At 44.1% G+C, this 19,733-nt stretch overlaps 1 protein-coding gene across 2 annotated transcripts; it reads right to left on the bottom strand.

The window, feature by feature from the left end:
* Positions 1-4,511: 4,511 nt before the first annotated feature.
* On the bottom strand, positions 4,512-19,520 carry LOC136549830 (uncharacterized). 2 transcript variants are annotated; one of them, XM_066541253.1, is made up of 15 exons: positions 19,277-19,520; positions 18,233-18,323; positions 18,055-18,145; positions 17,874-17,958; positions 17,358-17,427; positions 13,528-13,597; positions 13,195-13,240; positions 13,055-13,106; positions 12,860-12,928; positions 12,227-12,432; positions 12,047-12,121; positions 5,829-5,898; positions 5,676-5,756; positions 5,317-5,396; positions 4,512-5,212 (listed from the first exon to the last, which is right to left on the bottom strand). In XM_066541253.1, the coding sequence occupies exons 1-15, from the start codon at positions 19,474-19,476 to the stop codon at positions 5,101-5,103; spliced, it is 1,398 nt and encodes a 465-aa protein (XP_066397350.1). In that variant the 5' UTR covers positions 19,477-19,520; the 3' UTR covers positions 4,512-5,100. The 2 variants fall into 2 exon arrangements, with proteins under 2 accessions (XP_066397350.1, XP_066397349.1); XM_066541252.1 differs by lacking the exons at positions 17,358-17,427; positions 17,874-17,958; positions 18,055-18,145; positions 18,233-18,323; positions 19,277-19,520 and adding exons at positions 15,300-15,369; positions 15,816-15,900; positions 15,997-16,087; positions 16,175-16,400.
* Positions 19,521-19,733: the final 213 nt, after the last annotated feature.

Below are 19,733 nucleotides of genomic sequence, written 5' to 3'. Positions count from 1 at the left end.
GTACAAAAAAGTCAATGAAATAGAAATTCAATATACAATGAAACATAAACTAAGAAATGTACAAGTAATTGGCACAATTACAAGCATAAATTGAGACATGCATAATTAATTGAATGGATATGACAAGTATGAAATAATGAAAACAACCAATAGTCGCACCTCACTAATCTGCCAATGGCAAGTGCGTGAATTTTGGTCTAGTCTACCGCACTTGCCGCACTCGTACTGCTCGAGGTAAGTAAGAAATAGGGTTCCTCTCCCACGCCTCGTTCTTCTAGGTATCTGATCCATAACCATCTTGTGTCTTGTGCTCTTCCTTGATCCATGCTTGTTCCAACGATAAGCTGCATCCACAATGTACTTTGGCCCATCATATGGAGGTCACTCTCCAGGGTCCTGGAAAGGCACGAAGCAGGGGCTCCATGTGTGCACAAGCGTGTCGACACTGAACTCGTGAGGTTTCCTGCTCTTGATATTAAAGTTGTGATGACTGGCTGCTGCCACCAAATGAGAACATAGAAAGTGGTACTGTCTTGGTTTACCACAAGTGCATGTAAAATCTTGGAGGATTACCACATGCATCCTCGACTCTCGGACCTCACCGTCGGACGTTATACCGCTCCTATGCTCAACCTGATAAGTCCCTGTGGTGTGATCAAAACATGTAACCTCATGTGTGCCAGCCCTTTCATTTGTCTTCTCTAGGTGTGCCTTTGATTTTGGAGCCCATATCTCTCCATCACTCTGTAACTTCAATGCATGGGCGTGTCTATCGTTGAATCAGGCAACAAGCTTGTAGAAGGTGAATTGAATGATTGCATTCACGGGCATACCACGTATCCCTAATAGCAACTTATTGAATGACTCCGCTATGTTGGTACACTAAAACTCGTACCTCCATCCACCGGCATCGTGAGCTCTTGTCCATTTCTCTAAATCCCTCATCAAATATGTGAGTCATTGTCTACCTTATGCATTTGATGCGGTTCTGACCTGCTCTAACTTTTTCTGAAAGTACTTGTCCTCAAGCTATCGAGCAACCTTCTGGAACAGATCAAAGTTATCCTTCACACCATCCTTCCGGAGTTGATTCTCGGCAAGGTGTCGAGTACACCAACGATGGTGCAAAGGTGCATACCCCTCTATCTGCTCTCGCACGGCATTAAGTATGCCCTGGTGCCTATCAGATATGACACCAACCTCCCTGCCAGGCCCAACCACATGTATCCGGACTAGCCTCAAGAACCATCCCCAACTGTCATTATTCTCCTTCTTAACCAAAGCAAATGCCAAAGGAACCAACTTGTTGTTCACGTCACAGGATATGGCTATAAGAAGTGTGCCCTGGTATTTACCAATCAATAATGTATCATCAATGGAGAAGACAGGACAACAGTGCCTAAAGGCCTTGACACACTGAGGGAAGAACCAGAAAGCATGGAAGAATATCTGTCTCCTATCCTTCCATGCATTTAGTTTTGGGATGTACTCATAATGCATGCCTGGATTCACCGCTTTGATTGCATTGAAAAGTACTGGCAGCTGCTCACAATGTTTTCCTAAACGGTAAACGGTAGACAGTCGGCGAGGTCTCGTGTAGCGTTTAGACCGTGTACACGGCGTGTACACGGTTTTACACGGATTACTCGTTTTTACTTTATTTGTAAAAATAACTATAATAACATGTGTATATATTCCTATAACATAGATAATATTTGTATATTCAAATAATTTTATTATGAAAGTATATTCCACAACTAATCTAATGGTACTTATTACACATCATAAACATTTGTAATATTTTGAAAATAACATAGATAAATTATTTTCAAAATATTACCCAGTGTTCGCCTACACGGCCGTGTAGACCGATTACACGACCGTTTTTTACCGTTTACACGGCGATTCCGTGTAACCTACCGTTTATGGCCTAAACTGCACGTTCGGCTACCGAGTAGCGATTACACGCCGAGTAATCGGTCTACACGGCCATGTAGGCGAACACTGGCTGCTCATACCCATCCTCCTAGTCCTCATATATCATCTTCCACGCTCGCTGTTTAGCCCTCTAAGCTTTACCATAAGTTATCACATAACCTCCATACAGCGCCTCATCGGTCCTGATAATTGTCCTAACCTTCATGTTGGGTTCTCCCTGTAATATTCCCATCAACCGCTTGGCAATGAGGGTAGATGTCAACTGTCGATGCTTTAGTCTTAGCACATGGTCAGCACAATTGTGTGGCCCAACAACTTTTGTGATCTTCCACTTTTCGATGACCTTTTGCTTCCTTGCACAAACCCTCCATGGGCAGCGTTCCTTGTCACACACAACTATGTAACGACGCTCCGTATATGAATGCAAGACCTTGTAAGGTCTCTTTTCTATCACTGCAAACGCCTACAACCACCTCTTCAATGCAGGGAGATCCTTGAATACCCTACCCTTCTCAATTACCATGTTAGGGCCGGTCTCAAGAGATTCTAGGAGCTCATCATCACGTCCTTCTGCACACGCCTGATCGGAATGAGCAAGATCGCTAAACTCGTGAACTCTTGGATCACGGTGGCCAGGAAAGATACGCCTCAACATCTCAACATCACTCTCTGTCAGCTCTCCAACAGGACGATCATCATCAGAATCAAGAGCCCTTGCCATCTCATATGGCTCTGAATCATTCATAATTTCAACACTATTGGAGTCACAAAATCCATCTCCATAGTGCAATTGCGCAGCAACAGTGGGCACACCCACGTTGTCAGGAATGTCCCTGCAACATAATTAGAAAATAAAGGAAAGAATGAAAAAATGGATGTAAGGAAGGGAGTAAGCTCCCAATAACCATGCGGATAAAACACTTACTCGGATGATTCTGTGTCAAAGGGATCTCATGAGGATGATCTGCCACAACATCATGAGTCTGACAAACATCTTCAACTAGCTCATTGGAGGCAGATTGAGCATCAAAAACCATAGATGCAATCTCCACATCCATATCAGGTTTTGGGACAGGAGGATCGAAGTGTGCCTACTGACCCATTGGTGGAAAAAAAACCATGTGGGATGGGATCAACTAACACCCGACGCACAACCATGTCCAAACTTTGGAACTGGCACCTCATAGCCGATCTCACAGTTCTCCCACTGTTCTGCACACCCAATTGGGATCTTTTTCCTTAGGATGTTGGGAGGGGAACCTAGGTTAAGTACACCCTCCACTACGATGCTATCATCATCATTAGCTTCATGGCAATGTAGCTCCTCCCGAGCCCTTGCAACCAACTCACTAAATGAAGGCTTCTCATTGAATAACATAGGCACGTTTTGCATCTCAACAAACTCAACATATCCATAGCGATCTCTTTCCACAGTGCCTCCATGATATATGCTTACTAGGTTGTCCATCTAGTAGTTCAAACAAAAATTGAAATACATTTCATTTAGTCCAAAGTAGCTGCTATATAGTACCTCTCTAATAGATACTAACCAACTACACCCTAAATAACTATGTCACTAGCTATCTAACTACATTTATCTAACTATATTTATCTCACTAACTAAATCAACTAGCTATCTAATAACTATATCTATGTACCTATGTCACTAGCTATCTAACTATATTTATCTAACTATATCTATCTCACTAACTAAATCAACTACCTACATCATCAAATTTACTAGAAACTATTAAATAATAAAAGTAGCACTACAATTCAAACTAAGTACCTACGTTGCATATTCAAAAAATTTACATGTCCAAGTCAATGCAACGATGCGACGCGAACGCGGACGTCGGGACCGAAGCAGGACGGGGACGCAGAGGACGGGATCGACGGCGAGGTTGCGGCGCGCTGGAAGCAGGGGCCGTGTCACGGCCAGGGTCGCCAGAGGGAGTGCCTATGCGCGTGGCGGACGCGGCGAGCCGGGACGGACGAGGCGGCGCGCGGCTGGCACAACGGGGGCCAACGCGAGCACGGGACGGCCGGCGCTCCGCGCGGTAAGGCGGCACGAGCGAGCTAGGGCTGCGGGCGACCGGCACGACGCGGGCCGGCGCGGGGGCGGGGGACAGCGCGGGCGCGGCGGTGCGGCAGCACTGGCTCAGGAGCGGTAGAGAGAGGAAGAGAGAAAGGAAGGGAGGGCCCATACATAAAACAGGGCTTGACACCAATAACCACAGCGCCAAACTCGATGCCAAGATCTATGACGCCAAGATGCCTGACAAGTCACCACCACGTCTGTGTGGAGCCCAAGACCTAGGCATCAAAATCTACGGCGCCGAGACATGTAAACTTGACGCCACCAACGATGGTGCCGAGCTAAGGGTTCAGATTTTGAAAGCATACCTCCAGCGGCATATGTATGATAAACTTTTAAAAAAAAGGGCTAAAAACAAAAAATTTGGCCAATTCTCGTACTGCAAAGTGATGTTCTGGTTGTGGTGGAGAAAAGGCACATGAGGTCGACAAACGCATATAATAGATGCTCATGCTATCTCATAATTTGACATGACTAGGAGAAAGCTCAATGCTCTTATGCCTTGGAGATAAAATTGATAGAGACATTATTGTTGCAACTGTACAGATGGTAAGCCGTTTACAGGTAGAGAACTCCACTGGAAAAGGTGGTGCCACTGTTGTGTGAATTCATGGATTCATCATAGTTGAACAGTGGGATATTGCCGCTTTGCTGAACTCCAAAGAACATCTAAAACAATCTGAAGCTCCAGTTACACATGTTTGCAAGGTTTCCCATCCAGCTGTTAACCAGAACTCGCTTGGGAACTAATCGAAACTGGCCAGATGTCATATATGGCTAGAGAACAAACTCAGTTATTTAAGTGGTTATTCGCGCTGACCATATATATGAGCAAGAATCCATATACTTCATCTTCCTCTGTGTCATATCACTGCAGATGGATGTGCATCGTGGCTTTTGTTTTTCTTGTGCTGCAATCTGACAATAGGAGACTTTCCTAGCTTCCTTCCAAATTTCATACCAAGAATTTCACAACCGGTCCGTCACTGCCAGGAATCAGGTGTGGGCCATCTTTGCCAACACCAGAAGTAGGTACCCTACAACTACTGTCAACATGTGAACTTTTAAACTGCGTCACATAATGGATTGGCTGACATCACTGCATCATAAACAGATAACCTGCTCTCAACGGTCAATCGGCAAATTGGGCATGACTGACACTTGTTAGAGCAAGGCCTGCAAGGGAAACAAATGGAGAACTTTAGAATTATCATGCATATATAGATGACAAGAATGTATCCAGAATGTACCAAAATATCAGGATGAACATTCAAGCTTACTCGCAGAGAACATGATGGCGGCAGGGAAGCATAACAATGCATATGTCTCTTTCAAAGCAAATTCGACACAAGATCCTTTCCTGCATTGATGCAAATATTCTGGTAGGATTAGTTCAGGCAAAGTTTGTAGTAAAAATTAGTCGGAAACATTTAGTGTGTATTAACCCTTTGATGATAATAGATGAACAATCTCTGTATGCTGTATGACAATGGTACAGCCTTTTGAATAAACTGTTGAAAACTCTAAAAGGCAAATAATGGCATGCAGATGGAGATAGCTGTTTGGAGATCTGTAAGTGAATACATGAAAATTGTGAAGAATGTTTTGGTGTGATGGAAAAGGGGATAGCAGATAGTACATTTCTTAGCCTATCACACTGCTGTTGGCTATGATTTGCCATTTTAGTTTGCTCTTCCAAGGCCAGTTGAAGTCTCTGTACCTAGAAGAGGACAAATGATTTATTAGCTCCATATAAACAAGGATGCTGTTACAAGAAGTATGAAAAAATAACCTCTTTGACAAGAACTTCCTTTGGCATCTCTTTTACCACCTCTGGTGGATAACTGCAAAAAGTACTATAGCTGCAGATAACAAAACAAGAGATTAGTCATTGAAAGTGTTAAGCTACCCGAAAGTATTTAGAATGCATATGAAGTAACTCCCCCCTTCCCTCCCTCTGATGAAGTATCAAACATGGCTTTACACCAATTTGTAACTTCAAAAGTGTCACTATTAGCTCTACTCAATAAAGCAATTAGCATAAGAAATCTTCTTAGTTATCTTTCTACATCTTGGGCCACCTAACCATAGGCGGGATCTCCCATATGTAATTTACATTTATGTATGGGCTTTAAATTATACAGTACATCTTTCAAACAATGATCTTGTCTTCCTTTTCTTTCTTCTCTCTACAAGTAAAAGATCTGTCTCCTTCCCCCATGAGACCATGATGCTCAATCCTAATCCTGCAACCCCCTCTACCCCCTCTCCAAGCAAACAAAAAATAGTGGAACACATACCAATATGCAACCTTATGTTTAAGCTGAGATGGTGAGCTCCACGCACGCAGCATGTCACAACAAAAAATATGTTGTCTACAAATTTATCCATAGACTGCTGTTTTTAATATATTTAGATTGCAATGACGCATGGCATATACAAAAAGTAGCATCATGATTAGGATCCAACTAAAGTGCTCAGTGATTATTGTTAGATATATATGGTGTATAGCATATTTTCCTCTTTGTATAAGGGCTTAGATGCATATATGCCCAACTTATGTACATGTTTGGGCTGTTGCCCCCAGGAATAGAGTGAGCTTCATTCCCTCTAACATGGTATCAGAGCCTAGTGTCTAGGGTTTTACCTCGCTCCCTCGCGCGCTCTTTCCGTTGCGCTTGCCTGGAGCTCCGTCGCCCGTCGGCTCTCTCCCTCGCGTGCTCTTCCCGTTGCACGCTCCGTAGCTGGGCGTGGCCCCGCCGTCGCGTACTCTCCGCGGCCGGGCGCGGTCCCGCCATCGCGCGCCTTCTGCGGCCGGCGCGGCCCCGTCGTCTGCCCCGTCGTCGAACTTCCTCCGTTCCCGCGCGCGCCCTTGCTCCGCTCTTTCCGCGCGCGCGCTTGTTTTCCCGCGCAGCTCGCGCCCCTCTCGCATCCTCTGCTGTTCTGCTCTGCTCTGCTCGACGCGTGCGAGGGCGCGGCTGCCACGGTGGTGTGCTGCGCCGACGAAGCTGCGCGGTGCGCGCGCTGTGACGTCGAGATCCACGCCGCCAACAAGCTCGCCAGCAAGCACCAGCGCCTCCCGCTCGAGGTGCTCTCCGCCAGGCTGCCAGGAGAAAGCGGCGTTCATCTTCTGCGTGGAGGACCGGGTGCTCTTCTGCCGGGACTGCAACGAGCCCATCCACGTCCCAGGCACGCTCTCCGGGAACCACCAGCGCTACCTGGACACCGGCATCCGCGTCGGCTTCGGCTTCGCCTCCGCCTCCTTCTGCTCTGCTCTGCTGCTCTGCTCTGCTAAATCCACCTCTGCTGCTCTGCTCTGCTCTGTCGTCCATTCAGCTGCTGCTGTTTTTCTGCTTTTCTGGAGAAAGAAAGATGGCATCTCCTCCTGTTCCTCCCTCTGGAGGCGCGCAAATCCCGCGTTGTCCAGTGATTTTCGATGGCACCAATTATCATGACTGGGTTCCACATATGCGGTGGCATATGCGTGGTCTCCGACTCTGGGAGTTTCTTAGTGGTGAGCTACCTTGTCCAGCATTGCCTGATCGTCCAGTGCAGCCGGTGATTCCTCCAGAAAATTCTGAAGAGGAACAAAAGAAGTTGCGCGAAGCTTATGATGATGATATGGCCTCTTACATGTCTCATTTTCGGGCTTATCGGACTTGGTTGGATGAAGATGCTCGTGCTGGGGCTGTTCTTGTTGCTAGTATGGAAAAGCATCTGGCAGGAGAGGTTATTCGGCTTGATCATGCTGCTCAGATGTGGGCTGTTCTTCGTCAGCGCTATGAGCCCTCTGGTCAGTCCACTTATATTGCCGCCCTACGTCAAGAACAACTGTTGCAGCAGGGTGACAGTTCAGTTGAGGATTTCTTTCGACAGCTATCTGCAATATGGCGTGAGCTTGACACTCTTAGTCCCCAGTTGTCCCCGGACACTTGTGACTCCTGCAGGAAGCAACAGAGCCACCTCGAGCTTCGTCGCACCTATGATTTCCTGACTCGTCTGCGTGCTGAGTTTGAGCCCCTTCGTGCTCAATTACTTGCTCGTGAGCCGTGCGTGTCTTTGATGGAGGCTCTTGCTGCTGTTCGTAATGAGGAGACTCGCCTTCGTTCTGCTGGTCTACTTCAGTCGACGTCCTCCTCAGTCTTGGCTGCTCGGTCTGGAATTCTTGGTTCTCCTCCCAAAGTGCCTGCTTCAGCAGCCTCTGGTGCCTCGGGGACTCGCAACTCAGGTGGCCTTCATTGTAAGCACTGTGGCAGAGATGGACATGATGAGGATCATTGTTACAAGAAGAAGAGGCAGGCTCAGTCTCAGTCTCGCCGAGGTGGGCGTTCCTCACATGCTCAGTCTCAGCATCCTGATGCACAGCAGGAGATACTCATGTTACTTCGTCGTCTTGCTGTTCCTCCACCTATTCCTCCACCTACTGGAGCCTCTGGTTCTGTCACTACTGGAGCTGCTGGTTCTGTCACTCCTGCCCCAGTACTCTCTGCTGCTACTTCTCAGTCTTTTATTGAGAGACCACCATCCACTTCAGGTATCTTGCCATGGATTCTTGATTCTGGTGCTTCTTTTCATATGACACCTGATAGTACCTCTCTTTCTTCTATTTGCTCTCCTTCCATTCCTCTCACTGTTCAAACTGCTGATGGCTCATCTCTTTCGGTTGTTGGTCGGGGCACTCTTTCTTCTTCTTCATTTCATGTTCCTAATGTTTCTTATGTTCCTGATTTGACCATGCAACTTATTTCTGCTGGTCAGCTCACTGATCATGGTTGTCGTGTTATTTTTGATTCTGACACTTGTTGTGTACAGGATCTCAGCACGGGTCTCCTAGTTGGTACTGGCCCTCGCCGCCGTGATTCTCCGCATCTCTGGGAACTCGATTGGCTTCGTCTTCCTTCCGCTGCCTCTGCCGGTCTTGTGAGCTCTGCTTCTCCTGCATCGGCTTCTTCCTCTTTTGCTCAGTGGCATCATCGCCTGGGACATCTATGTGGTTCCCGCTTATCCGCTCTTGTCCGTCGTGGTGTTCTAGGAAATGTCTCTGGTGATGTTTCTTTAGATCAGTGTCAGGGCTGTAAGCTTGGCAAACAGATCCAGCTTCCATATCCCTCTAGTGGGTCTATGTCACAACGTCCTTTTGATCTTGTTCATTCAGATGTATGGGGTCCTGCACCTTTTGTTTCAAAAGGGGGTCATCAATATTATGTCATATTTATCGATGATTTCTCTCGCTTCACATGGGTGTATTTCATGAAACATCGTAATGAGGTGTTATCCATATATAAAACTTTTGCTCGGATGATTCGCACTCATTTTGATGTTCCTATTCGTGTTTTTCGGGCTGACTCTGCCGGGGAATATCTTTCGGGTGCTCTTCGCCAATTTCTTTCTGAGCAAGGGACTCTCTCACAATTTTCTTGTCCTGGTGCGCACGCTCAGAATGGTGTTGCTGAGCGTAAACATCGTCACCTTCTTGAAACTGCTCGTGCTCTTATGATTGCTTCCTCGGTCCCACCTCATTTCTGGGCTGAAGCAATCTCCACTGCCAGCTATTTAACCAACATTCAACCCTCATCTGCTCTTAAAGGTGGCATCCCATATGAGCGCCTTTTTGGACATCCACCTGATTACTCTAGTCTTCGCCTTTTTGGATGTCTGTGCTATGTTCTTCTTGCTCCTCGTGAACGCACTAAACTCACACATCAATCTGTTGAGTGTGTTTTCTTAGGCTATAGTGCTGAGCACAAGGGCTATCGCTGTTGGGACCCGACTGCTCGTCGTATGCGGATCTCTCGGGATGTTACTTTTGATGAGTCTCGTTCCTTCTATCCTTGGCCCTCCTCTGATGTTTCTCCTCAGGCCGTTGTTGAGCCTCTGTCCTTCTTGACTTTTCCTGATACACCTATCTCCACTGTGCTTCTTCCTCCGTCACCATCTCCACCTCCTAAACCATCTTCACCTCCTCCACCTTCTCCTCCGCTGCCCTCTGAGTCGTCTTCACATGCTCCTCGGTCCATTTATGATTCCAAACCTCCCGTAATTCACACCTACAGTCGTCGGCTCCTGGATTCCTCGCCTCCTGTTGAGTTGCCTTCTGATGTCTCCTCTCCTGCTGAGCCATCTTCGGTTGACGATTCTTTATCTCAGCCCTCCTCTCATTATAATCTTCGCGATCGTAGCTCGCTGAAGCCTCTTGATAGGTATGGTTTTGCTGGCACTGTCTTTTCTGAGCCGGCCACATACCATGATGCCATTTGTCATCCTGAATGGCAACTAGCCATGGCTGAGGAGATTGCTGCTCTTGAGCGCACTGGCACTTGGGACCTTGTCCCTCTTCCTTCTCATGCTCGTCCCATCACGTGCAAGTGGGTTTATAAGATCAAGACTCGCTCTGATGGCTCTCTCGAGCGTTATAAGGCTCGTCTTGTTGCTCGTGGTTTTCAGCAAGAGTATGGTCGTGATTATGATGAGACATTTGCTCCTGTGGCTCACATGACCACTGTTCGCACTCTCCTTGCTGTGGCCTCTGTTCGTGCTTGGTCCATTTCTCAACTTGATGTCAAAAATGCCTTTCTTAATGGTGAACTCCGTGAGGAGGTCTACATGCGACCACCTCCTGGGTATCTTGTTCCTGAGGGCATGGTTTGTCGTCTTCGTCGCTCTCTTTATGGTCTGAAACAAGCTCCTCGTGCTTGGTTTCAGCGCTTTGCCTCTGTGATCATTGCTGCTGGTTTTTCTCCAAGCAATCATGACCCTGCCTTGTTTATTCACACATCCTCTCGTGGTCGCACTCTTCTTCTTCTTTATGTTGATGATATGATTATCACTGGTGATGATTCTGAGTATATTGCCTTTGTCAAGGCACGCCTCAGCGAGCAGTTTCTTATGTCTGATCTTGGTCCTCTTCGTTATTTCCTTGGGATTGAGGTCTCTTCCACCTCTGATGGCATTTACTTATCCCAAGAAAAATACATTCAGGATCTTCTTGCTCGCTCTTGCCTCACTGATCATCGCACTGTTGAGACTCCCATCGAGCTTAATCTTCAGCTCCGTGCTACTGATGGTAAACCTCTCACCGATCCCACTCGGTATCGTCATATTGTTGGGAGTCTTGTCTATCTAGCTGTGACCCGTCCTGATATCTCATATGCTGTGCACATTCTTAGTCAATTTGTTTCTTCTCCCACCCATGTCCATTATAGCCATCTCCTTCGTGTCTTGCGTTATCTTCGTGGGACCATTACTCGTCGTCTGTTCTTCCCGCGTTCTAGCTCTTTTCAACTCCAAGCCTACTCTGATGCTACTTGGGCTAGTGACTCTGACCGTCACTCTCTTTCTGCCTATTGTATTTTTCTTGGTGGCTCTCTCATTGCTTGGAAGACAAAGAAGCAGACCGCGGTCTCTCGTTCGAGTGCAGAGGCCGAGTTGCGAGCTATAGCTCTTGCGACAGCAGAGGTTACTTGGCTTCGATGGTTACTTGAGGATTTCGGTGTTTCAGTTTCTATGCCCACTCCTCTTCTGTCTGACAGTACCAGTGCTATCAATATAGCTCGTGATCCTGTGAAGCATGAGCTCACCAAGCATATTGGAGTTGATGCATATTACACTCGGGCTCAGGTGCAGGATGATGTCATTGCTCTTCGCTATGTGCCCTCCGAGCTCCAGGTGGCTGATTTCTTCACCAAGTCGCAGACGCGAGTTCAACATCGTTTCTTTCTCTCCAAACTCAGTGTTTTGTGATTCACCCTGAGTTTGAGGGGGGGTGTTAGATATATATGGTGTATAGCATATTTTCCTCTTTGTATAAGGGCTTAGATGCATATATGCCCAACTTATGTACATGTTTGGGCTGTTGCCCCCAGGAATAGAGTGAGCTTCATTCCCTCTAACAATTATAACCCTCATCCAAAATATCCACATACATCATGATTTTTTAAGGCAACAACACATGCCATGAATATGTCTAATGTTTATGCTCTAAACGACTAAGCAGAATTCTGAAATGGATACCCAATATTATTTGCATAGCATAAGTGAGCCTGTTCCTCTTTGCTATCTTCATCAATAGACCACCAGTGAAGGAGCCTGATCAGGAATAAAGATTAATAAACTGAGAATTCCAACTACAACCCCTACAGTAGGTATGCAATTTGAACAGAGGTAATAGAGTAATGCTACATAGCAAATAACCTTGAACCATATTGTATCATCATAAATAGCTCATCAACTTTGGAGGACACAGAAATATTTGCTTGACTGATAGTTCCATCTTTAAGTTTAGTAAGAAGCCTGTTGAAGAATCTCCAAACAGCAAAAGATACAGCAGCCACTTGCAGCAAAATTATGGGTAGAAAAATAGCTCGAATTGGGATAAAACGTGCATTAGATGGAGTGCCCTGCAATCAGATACAAATGGTACTCAGACTAGCAATGCACACAAGCAAGAGTTTCATGGATGTACAGTTTAGCATTCGCAGACATGTGCAGCAAGCTTGTACCGAGACATTCAAAACCATATTTGGGTTAAAAAAGAAGTATGATACTTAGTAATTTAGCACACAATCTTCACTGTAATCTGTGTGGCAGTGATGAAAGGCAGCTCCAAGACTTGACTCAAAATGTTTCTTTCACAGAAAAAGGCAGCTGAAATATGCACAAGACAAGGATATGACAGCTCAAAATTCAAAAGGTACAATGTCTATATACACTACACATACAGCAATAGGTGCAAGTTATCAATGTCCAAATAACAACAGAGAAAAGTAGACAGTCTGTATTTATTAAAAGAAAATAATGCATCTGGAAATGGAGCTGAGAACAGACCTCTAAGCGCATACAAAGAAGAACTTGAAAAACTACTATAGGAATTATCAATACAGGACCTCCAATGTCCTGCAGACCACACAGTTAGCCTATGTCAGCATCCTTTTTGGATAAAAATGGAACACTGCTGTTCCGAATGCACTCTGTCCATGTAAGATTGAATTTATTGTTATAAACAATTGAATGTCTACCGACCATTGGATTTGACCATCTTGTGCATGCTAGAAAAGCAAAGCACTGGGAAATCCTGTAAAGATGTCAAGTAATTAATAAGAACTGTCCAAAGGGATTACAAGTATTACAAGCATGATTTGAAATGGAGAAAAAGTATTTACCCAAAATTAATTAATAAATCCCACCACCCCAGAGTAACTGCATCACCTGGTGCATACAGTTTAACTGTCACTTAAGAAGTCAAAACATACCAGTGTACTAGTTAAGTACTATGAGTCTTGCATGGAACGTTTGTTATTTCTAACAGGGCATAAAATAAAATATAAACAAGTGGATCCTCAAGAATTTTCTGTAGTACTCCAGCAAAAGATAATAAGTAAGCTATATAATTTTCAGGCCATTCAGGCAAAAGAGAAAAGAAAGACCAAGTCACATCATTCACTTTGGAACTTCTGAAAAGCAGCTCTGAACTCAATAGTATTCATATAGCTTACCACATAACTTCAGAAGCATGAGTGAAGTAGCCGCAAGTAGAAATACCATGGAAATTGCAACCCAGAAGTACTATGAAAAGATGAAGTTGTTAGTAATAGCTATAGGTTTAGTCTGCATATAAGGCATCTATTCATCTACATTAATTAAAGGTCTCAAGGAATGCATCATTCATATATAGGCATAGCTATTGCTGGTATCCAATATACACATAGTTATATAATTTCATGTTGAATCATGCAGTAAAAAATTATAAAAACAGATCAAATGGCACATTGTTGCAATTTGCAAATGTGCTACCTCTAACAAGTCATGGGTTAAAAAAAATGCTTGGAGAAAGAAAACTGTAGCCTTACATTCAATGGCAGAGCAATAGATAGATTGATTTTTCCCAAAGCTTTGCTATCTAACAATGTATACATCTAATGGTGTCGACAGAATATCGTCGGCAGTCCTCCGAGGGGTATCCCACGAAGGTAGATTGATCGGCAGAGGTGCGTATAATCAAGAACAAGAAGGCAACAGAGACACAAGAGTTAGACAGGTTAGGGTCGTCAGCGCGACGTAATACCCTACTCCTGTGGCCTGTTGGATTGTATTGGCTATGATATGATGTTGCGTGTGTTTTGAGGGGGTCCCTGCCCGCCTTATATAATCTGGGGGGCAGGGTTACAAGTCGGTTAGATATAGGAGATAACCGGAAAGTAATAACAGAATATAGGAATCATGGGATCGAACGTATCCTAACATATCTCGTAATATCTTCAGGATATCTTCCCGGTGTCTTGCGGGGCACGCCGAGCAGCGCCGTGCTCCGCAAGGCTTCGTCTTGTGGGCTGGGCCACCCCTGGGGGCGCACCCATGTAGTCTGTCGTGGGTATCCGGGGTCGTACCCCCCACAAATGGAGTTTGCAAAAACTGAGGGGGGAAGGACATGGGGCGGCATGGCCCATGCTGGCCTCACTGAAGCTCTGCCGCTGCTTACATTCTCCTAAATTCTGTAGTTGTACTGTATGATATCCATTGACACTTTAGTTCTTTCAAGATTCAACTGCTATGTTTGAATACAATAGTCATTTCATAAATATACTTTTTGGAGCCAGACAGCATGGTGGCACTAGCATTGGTAAGATTCACATAACTAACTAGATTCAAGAAAGTCAAAACAAAACAGGACACAAACTGGTCCTTAATATAAAACATCAATCAAAATAATGCTAATATAAAATGAATGGATGATTAGAGCTCCATATTCCAATGCCACTAAGAGAGACAATCGCAATTATTAGATATTAGTATTTCATAAATTTGGTTGCTAGAACTAAAACGGAAAAAAACTGGAGATAGCAACTTCTGTTATGAAGACTCCTGGATAAGACTTAAGTGAATGGTTTTAGCATCAATTGAAGAAAAGCTTGTCCAAGACTAGTCAAATGGTTTGAACATGTCCAATGGAGACCTCCAAAGGCACTGATGCGTAGTGGAATCCTAAGGTGTGGCAATAATGTAAGAAGACGTAAAGAAGCTATTCACATGCCTGATCATGAAGAGCCTTTAGATCCCCTATAATAATATTACTATTACTGATTACTTATATATTATTTTCTTCTTTCTTTTCCCTTTTTGTTGGTGACTCATGTTGGGTTTCAACTCTAGCCTACCCCAACTTGTTTGGGATTAAAAGGCTTTGTTCTTGTTCTTGTTCTTGTTGGAAGAACAGATTACCACAAACTGAACGTTCAGGGGCTACAGGTGCAAGTCTTAAAAATCTTACAGGAAGCCTCTCCCAAATTGCTTCGTCGGTTATAGTTTCTCCATGTCCAGGCATTAAAGCACCACACATCCTAATGAGAACAAAAAAGAGTAAGGAATAGTAAACAAATTGTGCAAATAAGCATGAACTAATAGGTATGTCTTTTACATTATTCTTTGCAGGACCTGTCAAATGACAAACAATCAATGTTCACCTCAAATGCCTGGTTCATTGTTCACACCATAGCAAAATTTTCTGGTAATTACTCTTGTATACAAAAATCCTAGCAACAAATTTGAACTTACTAGTGAAAAATGATCGCTGACTATTACCATGATCCTTATATATTACGAAAAGGCTATATTTCCAGAATATGAAGAATTTCTTACAGATTGGGATGACACTGTATAGGTTAGATTATTGATGTAGAAAAAGTAAAAGGGGAACTATAAAATGATTATATGACAAAAAGTTGTCATGTAATGCTTATTATTGGTATAAGCAATTTGCACCTTTCCACTTGTTTTATGTGATTACCTGAAGTTGTCAACCAGTGTAATGATTTCTAAAGCCAAGAGGGGAAGAAACACAAGCTTTAAATCTATGAAAGGTTCCACATGACCTGAAAAACGAACAATTGAGCCAGCAAGTGAAAAACAATCAACTCAGAATGAAAACAAACAAACAAGTGATAAATCACAGTACATAATGGATTCACCATTGTGGTTGAGGCCTTCCAGATAAACACAGAGAAGCAGCTCAAAAGCAACTAGCAATGGTGTTGCGACAATGGAATGGAATGGAACCCGCTGCACAATTGAATGATCTAATTAACCTGCTTCTAGCCAACTTCAGAAAGAAGGTATTGACTTTGAAAGCAAAAGTAGAAAACACACTTGACAACTTTCAGGTGATGATGGAGCCGGTAACGAGAATAGACATCGAGCAGCAACAGCATGGAACAACCATACAGGGATGAAAAGCACCCTGCAGTGTTGGTACTTATTTTGAGAATTCCAATATTGAGACATGAAAGACTGACATCAAATGTGTGTTGTACCTGTTTCAGTGTTTCTAGCAATTTTATGACATACCCTGCAACATTCATGTCTGCAGATTCTTCATCAAGTTGCACGCACAAGACTAATGGGGTTGGGGGCGCACCCATGTAGTCTGTCGTGGGTATCCGGGGTCGTACCCCCCACAAATGGAGTTTGCAAAAACTGAGGGGGGAAGGACATGGGGCGGCATGGCCCATGCTGGCCTCACTGAAGCTCTGCCGCTGCTTACATTCTCCTAAATTCTGTAGTTGTACTGTATGATATCCATTGACACTTTAGTTCTTTCAAGATTCAACTGCTATGTTTGAATACAATAGTCATTTCATAAATATACTTTTTGGAGCCAGACAGCATGGTGGCACTAGCATTGGTAAGATTCACATAACTAACTAGATTCAAGAAAGTCAAAACAAAACAGGACACAAACTGGTCCTTAATATAAAACATCAATCAAAATAATGCTAATATAAAATGAATGGATGATTAGAGCTCCATATTCCAATGCCACTAAGAGAGACAATCGCAATTATTAGATATTAGTATTTCATAAATTTGGTTGCTAGAACTAAAACGGAAAAAAACTGGAGATAGCAACTTCTGTTATGAAGACTCCTGGATAAGACTTAAGTGAATGGTTTTAGCATCAATTGAAGAAAAGCTTGTCCAAGACTAGTCAAATGGTTTGAACATGTCCAATGGAGACCTCCAAAGGCACTGATGCGTAGTGGAATCCTAAGGTGTGGCAATAATGTAAGAAGACGTAAAGAAGCTATTCACATGCCTGATCATGAAGAGCCTTTAGATCCCCTATAATAATATTACTATTACTGATTACTTATATATTATTTTCTTCTTTCTTTTCCCTTTTTGTTGGTGACTCATGTTGGGTTTCAACTCTAGCCTACCCCAACTTGTTTGGGATTAAAAGGCTTTGTTCTTGTTCTTGTTCTTGTTGGAAGAACAGATTACCACAAACTGAACGTTCAGGGGCTACAGGTGCAAGTCTTAAAAATCTTACAGGAAGCCTCTCCCAAATTGCTTCGTCGGTTATAGTTTCTCCATGTCCAGGCATTAAAGCACCACACATCCTAATGAGAACAAAAAAGAGTAAGGAATAGTAAACAAATTGTGCAAATAAGCATGAACTAATAGGTATGTCTTTTACATTATTCTTTGCAGGACCTGTCAAATGACAAACAATCAATGTTCACCTCAAATGCCTGGTTCATTGTTCACACCATAGCAAAATTTTCTGGTAATTACTCTTGTATACAAAAATCCTAGCAACAAATTTGAACTTACTAGTGAAAAATGATCGCTGACTATTACCATGATCCTTATATATTACGAAAAGGCTATATTTCCAGAATATGAAGAATTTCTTACAGATTGGGATGACACTGTATAGGTTAGATTATTGATGTAGAAAAAGTAAAAGGGGAACTATAAAATGATTATATGACAAAAAGTTGTCATGTAATGCTTATTATTGGTATAAGCAATTTGCACCTTTCCACTTGTTTTATGTGATTACCTGAAGTTGTCAACCAGTGTAATGATTTCTAAAGCCAAGAGGGGAAGAAACACAAGCTTTAAATCTATGAAAGGTTCCACATGACCTGAAAAACGAACAATTGAGCCAGCAAGTGAAAAACAATCAACTCAGAATGAAAACAAACAAACAAGTGATAAATCACAGTACATAATGGATTCACCATTGTGGTTGAGGCCTTCCAGATAAACACAGAGAAGCAGCTCAAAAGCAACTAGCAATGGTGTTGCGACAATGGAATGGAATGGAACCCGCTGCACAATTGAATGATCTAATTAACCTGCTTCTAGCCAACTTCAGAAAGAAGGTATTGACTTTGAAAGCAAAAGTAGAAAACACACTTGACAACTTTCAGGTGATGATGGAGCCGGTAACGAGAATAGACATCGAGCAGCAACAGCATGGAACAACCATACAGGGATGAAAAGCACCCTGCAGTGTTGGTACTTATTTTGAGAATTCCAATATTGAGACATGAAAGACTGACATCAAATGTGTGTTGTACCTGTTTCAGTGTTTCTAGCAATTTTATGACATACCCTGCAACATTCATGTCTGCAGATTCTTCATCAAGTTGCACGCACAAGACTAATGGGGTGTTTGGTTTGAGGGATGGGGTGATCCATAACCTTCTCACCCCTCACGTTTTCTTTTGGTTTGAGGAAAGTAATGAAACTGTGTCTGCCGAAGTTACTGTCACCTAAAATCTCAGCACCTTAATCGTTAAACCAAATGTACAAAGCAATTCTTGGCTGGTAAACAACTAATTGATTGTTTGGTTTGAGCAATCACTCCATCCTAGATGAGGTGGTGCATCATGAGTCCATTCTTTAAATTTGGTGGAATGACTCCATTCCCCGTACCAATACTAATTATTAGCTTGCGAAGAATGAGATGATGATGCATCAACCCATTCCATTTCACAGACCAAACACAAAAAAAGTCAGGAATGAGTAACTCACTCCTCAAACCAAACAGCCTATAAATTTCCAATCATGGAAGGTCTCTTCATACCCTGACTCAAGACAGGATGCAAGAGCCAATTTCCAATTCATTTACCCAGAAGGAATTTCAGAATCACCTCATTCAGTGACTCAGTTGCACGTGAAATTTGTCAAATCACCAACGCATCATTTCCTATGTCGCAAATGGAAAAAGCTGCGTGATAAATTAGGATGCCCGCACCATCCACCTCCCGTGCCATCTCTAAGTTTCACAACCTCCATGGCTACATGAGACTAGATACCCCAAGCGATACACAATTTCTCCGAGCGAACCGGTACGGCCCTCGGCGCAGCGAAACGCGGGTCGCCGCTAACATTTGCGCTAGCAAAGTCCCACATATGGATTGGATTGCTGGGCAGGAGCACATGATTACAGCTTACCACCAGGAGAGCGAGAGGACGCCGTCGAGCTTGAGCGCGAGGAGCGCGGTGAAGCAGAGAAGTAGCGCGTGCGCCGCCGCCCCCTGCCCGGCCCTCCGCACCCGCTGCCACGTTGCAGACTGCGGCGGCGCGGCTGCCCCACTCCCCCGCTCGGCGGCGGCGCTACTTCCCGCGGCGTCGCCGGTTACTCCCCGTGCCATGAACGTGCGGTGTGCGCGTGTGAGGACTGAGGAGTGCGTGTGATCTGACGGTGGGCCGTTGCCTCGTTTCTCCCCACTCGTTTCGGCTTTTCGGGTGATGTGGTGTCCGTTGGGCTCTCTGTCAGACTGGGCCCACGGCTACAAGATCCTACTGCCCTTCTGTTGGCTGTTTGGAACGACTCCTCTTCTCCATATCCTGTCGTAGGTTTTATTTGGCACGAATTCTTCATCGGCTTCAGAGAGGTTGTTTGAAACCA

Source organism: Miscanthus floridulus, chromosome 4 (genome assembly GCF_019320115.1).
Source record: "Miscanthus floridulus cultivar M001 chromosome 4, ASM1932011v1, whole genome shotgun sequence".
Taxonomy (NCBI): Eukaryota; Viridiplantae; Streptophyta; class Magnoliopsida; order Poales; family Poaceae; genus Miscanthus; species Miscanthus floridulus.
The sequence above is the reverse complement of the archived record's forward strand: the minus strand, read 5'-3'. Positions and strand labels throughout refer to the sequence as shown.

Bases quoted from the DNA above. Each gene is read 5' to 3' on its own strand.
- LOC136549830 (XM_066541253.1), bottom strand. From the start codon at position 19,476: ATGGCACGGGGAGTAACCGGCGACGCCGCGGGAAGTAGCGCCGCCGCC. The intron at 17,428-17,873 runs GTAATCACATAA...TGTTCTCATTAG, and splicing joins ACACTGGTTGACAACTTCAG to GATGTGTGGTGCTTTAATGC. The intron at 12,433-12,859 runs GTCTGTTCTCAG...ATCTGATTGCAG, and splicing joins TTCTTTGTATGCGCTTAGAG to GGCACTCCATCTAATGCACG.